This window comes from Rhinopithecus roxellana, chromosome 9 (genome assembly GCF_007565055.1).
Source record: "Rhinopithecus roxellana isolate Shanxi Qingling chromosome 9, ASM756505v1, whole genome shotgun sequence".
Classification (NCBI taxonomy): Eukaryota; Metazoa; Chordata; class Mammalia; order Primates; family Cercopithecidae; genus Rhinopithecus; species Rhinopithecus roxellana.
Genome location: NC_044557.1, coordinates 11,033,735 through 11,043,832, shown reverse-complemented (window position 1 = coordinate 11,043,832; position 10,098 = coordinate 11,033,735). Strand labels below are relative to the sequence as shown.

The following is a 10,098-nucleotide window of genomic DNA, read 5'->3' as shown; positions in this document are numbered from 1 at the left end:
CTTTTTAACTAAGAAAATTATTTCATTTTTTTGTGCTTTATAAAGATACATGTGAACAATAACAAGACACAAAATGGCATATAAAGAAACTATAGGCAACAATCTTCAACAGCAATATTAATAATGATTTGATTTGATATGTGTCACAAAAATTCCACAGTACAATGACCACATATGAAATTTGAAGAGTACCAAATTAAGTCAAAATGGCCTAGCTGGCAGATTCATTTAGACCTAACCAGATCTGCTTCACAAAATCGCCCTCTATATAAAGTTATTACTTTAACAGTCATTGCATAAAGATGTCATGGAAAGATTAAATAGAAACATGTGAAATCATTTGTTCATTTATTCATTAACTTGTCAAATTCAGTTTTCTATACACTACGATGTTTATTCCATTTTGTACTATTAGATACACATATTTAAAAAAATATTTAACTTATTTTTATGAAGAAATTAAATATTTTCTGAAAAAGAATTATTTTATTATTGTTTTCTAGCAACAGATCTCAAACAATTCTCATCCAACTCAACTAACTCATTTAAATAACTTTGCTCAATGGCAACTTCTCTAAAGATCTAGTTTACACAATTCTATTCTACGTAACACTGTTTACCCTGTTACATAGTATATAGTTAAAGAACATTTTTGTAATAAACATGTTTCTCTTTGATATGATACATAACAATATTTTCACACTTCCCAGCAATCACTCAAATATATTAAAAATGTATCCTTCTTTAAAAGGCACACACATTTACAGGTTCAAATCTTTATTGTTTTAAAATTGTACAGTTCTTTTACAATACAATATTTTGTTATTTAAATGACCTCTAAATGGTTAATGTGCAATGAATATCTTTTGTTCTGAAACTCAACCATGAATTACGATTTCATCAATATGATTATTCTAGAGTCATAAAGATGTTGGGAAGGTTTGAGTCTGCATTTGAAATGGTTAGTAGCACAGACTCTTTCCTTTAGAACCCAGATGACCAATCCATTGAAAGTGCTTTTGAAGATTGCTGATTATTTATGGCTGATCTTAAAATCAGTCAATCAAATTACAGTTCCTTTTTTTTTGAAACATCAAAGGGCATTTAAGAAAACTGAAACAACTTGCTTTAGTAATCTACCGAGGCAAACTCAAAATGATTATCTGCATGCAATAACACTCTTCTTTAAATAGTTTTGAAGAATTTATACATTTTATAAAGAATGTGTTAAAGAGTGCAAGTATTCTGATACTGATTTCACAAAAGGACAAATGCTGGTAATAATAACATTTAACATCTAAGTTCAAGCTAGTGTATATTTAACAGGCAATTAATATGGCTCATCATAAGCCACAATGCACAAGGTATGCCCTTTGAGAAAATGAACTAGTTTGGTCCGCATTTCTAGAGTTGTCTGGGTAAAAACAAAAAACAAAAACCATTTTAATTCAGCCAAAGATTTTGATGAATTAATTATTCCTAAAATGAAGCCAGTTAAAAAGTAAATGATGTACACCAATGAAGCATATTGTCACGATGACTTTTGCATAAAAAGATGGCCTGCTGTTTTTGGAGTGATGAATGAGCACTGCAGGACAAATCAGAAAAAAAAGTCATAGAATGTATTAATTTTATCCGTAAGTTATACTTTCTTATTCCATGATACGGCTTTCACTCTGTAAAACTTTGTCCCCAAAGGAACTTTAAATCTGTTTTGTGCCTAAGAGGGAAAGAAAAAAATGGAATCACTAAAATGATTAAACCACATCACACACACACACCCCACAAAAACAAAAAGAAACAAAAAAATACATAAACGGTATCACACAAATACCCTCCTATCATATTACTCATTGCTGAGTATTGAGGGGTTGGAGGGATGTGATGGTCTTTATCAAACTATGTAAGATCTACCCCTCACCAACAAAGAATATATTGAGTGAAGAGCAAAGACAAAGTTGGTAGCCACTGCTAAAGAATATAATACAAAGTGAGCCATACATCATTATTTTAAGTATCAAAGAAACCTCAATACTATATGGTTCAAGTTCTATTCATGTTTTGTACATCGAGGCCCCAAATTATAGTGAGTCAAGAAGAATGCTCAGAAGGTTTCACTGATTCTAGAGCACTGATATTGTTACACAATCAGTCCATTTTTTAAGTCACCAAATACTTTACACTACCTTTCTTTAATGGGGGTAGAGTATGAAAATAATAAAACATCAACTGTATTTACAAATAAAATTCCCTTTTTGTCACTAGTTATGCAGCAATTTTTTTTTTTCCTGCAAATTAGTTACACTAGTAACCTAACAGTCATAGAACACAGACTTTGTAGTAGTTTTCCATTATATATTGATAGGCTGTAGTTAATCTATCTCTACTATCTAAGGACAACATGAATACTTATAAATTGCCAGTTCAAACTCATTCTCATTAAAGTCAAGCTCTAACTCAAATAAGCATAAAGGCCAAGAACAGCAGAGGTAATGATTTCTATATAAAGCAGTATTAAAATATTCTTTATAGTTCCTAGGCTTAGTATCACACGATGTGGTTTTTACCTTTTTGGCTTGACAGTATTCTTTTTCCATTACTTTTCCAAGTACCCAGGGTCTTCTAGATGCACCTGAAGCTAAGGAAATTAAACAGTTAATTTCTTTTTGAAAGTATGATAATAATTATTCATGGAAACGTAACTGCCAGAATTAGACTAAAAAAGCTCTCACAAGTGGAAGAATATGTAAGACTTTAAAAACTGCTGAAATCACTGAAATGCTTAACAATTTACAAAACTAAATTCATGTTACTTTTCAACCAGTAATGTGTGCATAGCTCTTGTTACTCTAATTAAACGTACATGATATGTCAAGTCACAGAAATAACAGTTCAGGAAACACTAATAATCTAAGTACAAATCATGAACAAGTATCTAGGAATTCTAGGCTAACTCAGTAGTGCCATCTATCGAAAGAACTAAAAGATAACCTTTCCCATTTCTTTAAGCAAATGTATAGGTTCAAAGCAAATGTATTTAAAATGTATAGGTTCGGCCGGGCGCGGTGGCTCAAGCCTGTAATCCCAGCACTTTGGGAGGCCGAGACGGGCGGATCATGAGGTCAGGAGATCGAGACCATCCTGGCTAACACAGTGAAACCCTGTCTCTACTAAAAACTACAAAAAAAAACTAGCCGGGCGAGGTGGCAGGCGCCTGTAGTCCCAGCTACTCGGGAGGCTGAGGCAGGAGAATGGCGTGAGCCCGGGAGGCAGAGGTTGCAGTGAGCTGACATCCGGCCACTGCACTCCAGCCTGGGTGACAGAGCGAGACTCCGTCTCAAAAAAAAAAAAAAAAAAAAAAAAAAAAAAAAAAAATAAATAAATAAAAAAAATAAAATAAAATGTATAGGTTCAAAGCAAAACACTCTGAGGGGCAGTATTTTTAATACAAGTTCTCAAAGGCAGCAGCTGAACAGCTCTCACATCTGTACGCCACAGTGCTGGGCAAAACAGTGTGTATACAGCTGGTACTCAATAAATAACTAATAAGGGTTAAGAACCAAAAAAGTCTAGAAGGGCAGTACTTGTGTGAATGAAGGAAAGTTGAAAAATGTGAGAGAAGACAGGATAAACCTAGTCCTTATAAAGCCAAAATGTGACAAGTCAAGTGATATCCATTCTCTTTTAAAATTCATCAGAAAAGAAGCTGTCATATTAAAGTTGACTTCAAAAGAATTTAGGTAATAAACTACGGATACCTTTCAACTTATGATAAGGTTATGTCCAGATTAAACCCATCCCATATTGAAAATATCTAAGTTGAAATGCATTTAAAACTTCTAATCTACCATACACCATAGCTTAGCCTAGTCTCAGAACATTTACATTCGCCTACAGTTGGGCAAAATCATCTAACAAAAAGCATATTTTAAAGTGTTGAATGTCTCGTGTAATTTATTGAATACTAAAAGTGAAAAACAGAATGGTTGTATGGATACTGAAAGTAGGGTTTCTATGAATGTGTATCACTTTCGCACCATGGTAAATTAAAAAAATCTTAAGTAGAACTACCATAAGTTGGGAACTGTCTATATTTTGTTTATGGTAAAGCCTTTGAAAGAAGGCATATGAATTTTTATTCCATAAAAATAATTTGGGAAGATATACATGAAAGATATCCCAAATAAAAAATCAGAAATGAACCTAAAGAATACGATCACATGACAGAAACATAAAAGCTCTCGGACAATAGAGTGTGGTGAATTCTCTGAAGAGTAAACTAACACTTCACAGCCAATTACTAAGATCCAAAAAGAATCATCTAAACTAAATGCTTGTATGACGCTGGAAGAGTAACGAGCTCCACTCTGAAAAGGCATAAAAACACTGGTAATCCACACTCTTCCAAGGCAACAACACAGTAGGGTAGCAGGACCCCAACTGGCATTCCTCAAAGGAAAAAAGGAAGGCGGGGTTATTCATGGTTAAGTAAGACTGTTAAATAAATTCTTTTCTGCAGTACTTGTGAAAACCTTTAAAATGGCAGTGTGCATTTTTAAAAATGTTTAATATTTCCCATATTTAAACACTGAACTCTAAGAAAATGAACATGGAAATACTGAAAGGTAATAGGCTAAGATGTAACTTATCATCATGCAGTTCTGAGGGAAAAAAGTGTGCACATATTTGTGTATATTTATATATTAGATACATACACATAAAGAGATACTGTAAGTGGGGTAAAATGTTAACAGGTGAATCTGGGTCAAGAAATATGCAGTTTTTTTGTGCTATATAATCTTTGCAACACTGTAAGTTTAAAAATCATATTCAAATAAAAAGTTTAAACAACTGAAAAACAAAAAAAAAACAAAAAAAGAAATATCAGGTTCATTATTTTCAAGGTAAAAAGTACTAAGTAAAAATAGTAAGTTATAAGCTATCTTCTCATTTTTCATGGTTACATGATTACTGTTTCATGGATACTCTAAACAGCCAACCACAAATAGCCATGATGGAACTGTCATGGGAAAGCAGCCTAGTTCAAGACTAGGAATTTGTCCAGCCTGGTCAACAAAGCGAGACCCTGTCTCTACAAAACAAAACAAAAACTGGGCATAGTGGTGGTGCACATCTATAGTCCCTAGTCCCAGCTACTCAGGAGGCTGAGGCAGGAAGATTGCTTGGGCCCAAGAGTTCAAGGCTACAGTGACCAAAGATCATGCCACTGCACTCCAGCCTGGGTGACAGAGCAAAAACTCATCTTAAAGAAAAAAAAGGCCGGGTGCGGTGGCTCAAGCCTGTAATCTCAGCACTTTGGGAGCCCAAGGCAGGCGGATCACGAGGTCAGGAGTTTGAGACCAGCCTAGCCAACATGGTGAAAACCCGTTTCTACTAAAAATACAAAAATTAGCTAGGCATGGTGGCGCATGCCTGTAATTCCAGCTACTCGGGAAGCTGAGGAAGAAGAATTGCTTGAACCTGGGAGGCGGAGGTTGCAGTGAGCTGAAATTGTGTCACCACACTCCAGCCTAGAAAACAGAACAAGACTCTGTCTTGAAAAAAATTATCTATCTATCTATCTATCTATCTATCTATCTATCTATCTATCTATCTATCTAACTGTCTGTCTGTCTATCTATCTATCTATCTATCTATCTATCTGGCTTTGTTTGTGAGTCAGTCCAATTAGATTAGGAACATCAATCTAAATGCATTTACTTTGTTTTAGTGTTAAAAATAATTCTACTTAGCCTAAGTATACCAGGATATCTATTCTGTTCTTTTTTAGTATTTTGAAAATCAAATAGACAATAGACATTGTTACTTAGTGTATTTTAACAAAGCTTATTTCCTTTTTTAAAAAATAAGAGTATAGAACAGTATAATGATAAACAAGGTACGAACACAGGATACAGGATAGACATTTTATAGTTTAAGAAAACTTTTGTTTTGCCAAAAAATAATGGTTTTATATAAACAAATAAGCATACATTAATCTTGAATAGTCTGTACATGAGAATTTTGACAATATAATTATGCAACTGCTAGGATATGAGATGTCCGAATCACTGCACATTCTGATCAACTGGTCCCTTGTATAAGCTACACTCCTTAACTCTGAATTGTAAATGGAATCCATGAAAATAATCTAGATAATGTAGATTTTATTAAAAAGCAGATTAAACAGGGTTCCCTCTTAGTGACTTAATTCTTATATAATTAAACAGGGAAAAAAATCTTTAGTTATATAATTTCCTCCATTCCAGGTTTATATTTTAGTCATGGAATGACACTTACCACCCTCACCTGGTTTGAGATCCAGGGCAGGTAGAGACTCTGAATGTAGAAAATATAAAGTAGGACTAACAGTAAATAACACATAATTGTCATGGCGTTCGTCTAGGATGATGAGTACCAAATCTCCCACCTGAAAACTGAATAAAGAAATGCAATTTTATTGACTTAGAGTTACTTCAATCTCCCTATTCTGAAAACTTATATATGCTACAATGCTCAACTACATATTAAGATATTAACGCAAATATTAAATTTCACATTTACATGATATTCTTTTTGTATTCTGCCCAGGTCCTAATGGGACTGCTGGTCATGCACAAATATTCAAAGGATGATGTCAGGGTCTGTCAAAGACCAAACATTTCTTTAATAAAGTTTCCATAATCTAACGTTAAGAAACTGGATGAAAAGCAGAAAAAGCACCCATTATAGTTTATCCAGTCACAGGAAGATTTTTTCTACTAATCTTTCATTTCACACCAAAAATTTAGAGAGACATCTCATATACACTCACAGTGTCAAAGAAAAATTAGATCTTGTCTTCAAGCGCAGTGCTCTTCAATTTACAAGAAAAAGCAATTGAAATAGGTCCATAAGTGCTTAATCAGGTCTAAACAAGTCAACAGATATCACTATTTTGGGGTATAAGCCCGAAAGAAGACAGGGAAAGAGAGAAGTGGGTACAACCAATTACATGCTTAAGTGGTGTTTGTCTCTTTACAGCCTTTTTTAGAACTATTGTTCAAAACATCAAAAGACCTTGAAAATCAATCTCATATTTTTCAGTTGTCAAGATCATTTAAGTTGGCAGATCCTATACATAATAAATCATCAAAATCAGCTGGAGAAACTTTTAATGTCTTTTATTTATTAAGTTACCCTATAAATACTTATTGACTACCTAACAACCATGTGGCAGGTACTGTTTTGGCTAAACACCAAAAGCTAATACCTTAAAATGGGGAATTGGGAGATGAGGCCTCTATATGAGGCAGTATCTTTGGAGTTCCTCCCTCTCTCTAGTCTCTGAAAGACCATTAATGAACTGCCCATTGACATGACATACAGCTGGTCAAGACAGATGCCACCAAGCCCTTTCAAATCACTGAGAGAAGATGAAATTTTAATGAGACATGAAAAGTCAGAATCACAGATATCTGACAATCAAAAATGTGGTCAACACATTTAGAAATTCAGAAACAAAATACAAGAAGTTAAATAAAGGGTCTTAACTTTCACAACCTTCCTGTCAGGAATAACTCACTATTCATGAGTTGCTAACAATGCTTTTATTATTCCAGAGCTCCACCTTAAATAACCAAAGCTAAAGAAAAATTGTAACTATGGGGTAATACAGTTCAGGAAAACTATTAAACGATTCAACTGATAAATTCTGTAAACCAAAAATCAAATTTGAAGCCCCCCAAACCAACCATCTGAATGAACTTCCTCCTCTAGGCCAGTGCCCATAATATATAATTTAACCTGAAAGACTGGTTCAGGCCATGACAAGAGGCAGGGGTTGGACTTGCCTCATCATGTCCTCTTCCCTTTTAGAATTCAGGAAAAGTCAACAAGAATTTAACATTAACACGAGGTTAAGCGTGATAAGAAACATTTACAAACTATTATCTGTCAAGCCTGCTACCTGGAGGCTTCATCTGCATGATAAAACTTTGGTCTCCACAACTTCTTTTCTTAACCTAGACATTCCTTTCAACTAACTGCCAATCAGAAAACTTTTAAATCTACCTGTATCTTGGAAGCTACCCTCCCACCTTTCACTTGTCCCACCTTTGTGGACCAAACCAACTTGTATCTTCAATGTCTCATGTTTCCCTAAAATGTATGAAACCAAACTTCCCCCTCACCACCAGCCCGACCACCTTGGGCACATGTTCTCAGGGGCTCCTGAGGGCTGTGTCACAGGCCATGGTCACTCATATTTGACTCAGAATAAATCTCTTCAAATATTTTAGAGTTTGACTCTTTTCATTGACAATTTCAGTTTATTATGAATTTGTAGAATATTAATAAAATGAAATCTAAAAACTAAAAATAGGGAAACATTGCAACTTAAAAACAAATCAAAACTCTCCAATATAGATTAACAAGACTAAGGAGATAAATGAGATTTAAAAGAGGTAGCACATGCTGAAAAGTTAACTGGAGGAAAAGGCTTCAAGGATATGTATGTGAATCATAATGCTATAATAGGAAAGTTTTGGTAATCTAAACGTTTCCAGAATAACAATTTAGAAAAATCCTGCTTTCCAATAAAAAACTTTTACTACTACTGAGTGCAAAACACTCAGCTCAAGGAACCTGGACCTGAATTACTCTCACTGAAATACATTTTCATTAACAATTCGGTGAATGCTTTCCACAGAAAAATACCCACAAAACTAAAGTACTTACTCTCTAATAGCTATCTTTTCAGAATGCCTTGAAGATACTGAAGACATGCTCTGAGACATCTAAAAAAAAAAAAAAAAAGTTTATGAACTTACACAATTTGAGTACCACATGTATTCTTACTGCAAAAATTTCACCCGCTGTTACATACATTCAAGTCTGTGTCCAGCTTTAAAGAGCCCAAACTAATAATAGTTATTATGTTCATTAATAATTCCTTTACTTCAACAATTAGCAAATTTGGTTAGATTAAAAACTGATTTTAGAATCACATTTTATTTACATTACATATTTAGCCTTAAAAATAAAACAGAGAAAAGGACAAGTTTTTCAAGAAGGCTTTGAAAATTCTAACGCATTAGTTTCAAAATCTTTCCTTTTGGAAAAACAAAAATGTTGGAAACAAGTGCTCAGCACAGCCAAAAGAAACGAACACTTGGAAAATTTCTCGGCAAAGCAACTTTACTTCTGCAGAAGGGTGCTGCTCGCAGCCGTCATGGTTGCAAGAGAACACCAAACAAAGGAAGGAAGGGATTTTTATCTCTAATGCAGTTTGTTTCTGTGTCCTATTGCCTGGGGTTGGACCACACAAACTAAACTGATCCCAGTTGGCTTAGACCTAAACTTTTTCCAAATAGGATTTGTTGAGAAAAGGAGAAGGCAGCGGGGAGAAGTGGATGGGATTGATTTACAATCTTACAACTTATGAACAGGAAGTTGAGTCTTTGAAGAGGAACTTAGTTGTCCCAACATACAAAAAACAAACAAACAAAAAAACCCAAAAAGATTTAAAATCTCCAGCCTGGGCAAAATGGTGAAACCCCGTCACTACCATAAATACAAAAAATTAGCTGGGCGTAACGGCAAGTGCCCATGGTCCCAGCTATTTGGAAGTCTGAGGTGGGAAGATCACCTGGGCCTAGGAGGCAGAGGTTAGAGTTATAATGCAGCAAGCAAAGACCACCTGGTGACCATCAAACAGGCCATCTGGAGGCAAAACGCTATCTGAGGAATTCAGAAGTAATTAAACTTTCCTAGCATGTGGATACAGGTCTTTTTCAAAAATGTTGTAAGTAACTAGAATTTCTACACGTCTCCAGAATGCATGCATGCCAAAACTCACTGAGCAACCCTTGCTGACACTGAGACACAAAAATGTCTACAAATGTAATCATTTACCACGACCCACATGGCCAATATTGGTCCAAACTACCCTTAAGATCCCACCTTAAGGTCCACATATGCTTGTAGGGAAAACTCACCACAGCGCTCAGTCCTCTCTTGCTGAGGCGCCCCACTACACTCTTCAGCAGCATTCGCTCTAATAAAACTTTCCTTTTTCAAACCTATACTGTTGTCGGTAAATTCTTCTTACCAACCCAG

The 10,098-nt window shown here is 34.8% G+C and overlaps 1 protein-coding gene across 3 annotated transcripts in view; it reads right to left on the bottom strand.

The window, feature by feature from the left end:
• Window positions 1–331: 331 nt before the first annotated feature.
• The window catches only part of RB1CC1 (RB1 inducible coiled-coil 1), an 88,667-nt gene continuing 78,900 nt past the window's right edge, over window positions 332–10,098 (bottom strand). Inside the window, exons 21-24 of one of the 3 annotated variants that reach the window (XM_030937525.1) lie at window positions 8,719–8,777; window positions 6,301–6,437; window positions 2,568–2,638; window positions 332–1,720 (exon numbers count right to left, since the gene is read on the bottom strand). In XM_030937525.1, the coding sequence (XP_030793385.1) occupies window positions 1,643–1,720; window positions 2,568–2,638; window positions 6,301–6,437; window positions 8,719–8,777 (345 nt within the window). In that variant the 3' untranslated portion in view covers window positions 332–1,642. The remainder of the gene's footprint in view (window positions 1,721–2,567; window positions 2,639–6,300; window positions 6,438–8,718; window positions 8,778–10,098) is intronic. The other 2 variants (XM_030937526.1, XM_030937527.1) reach the window with 2 other exon arrangements.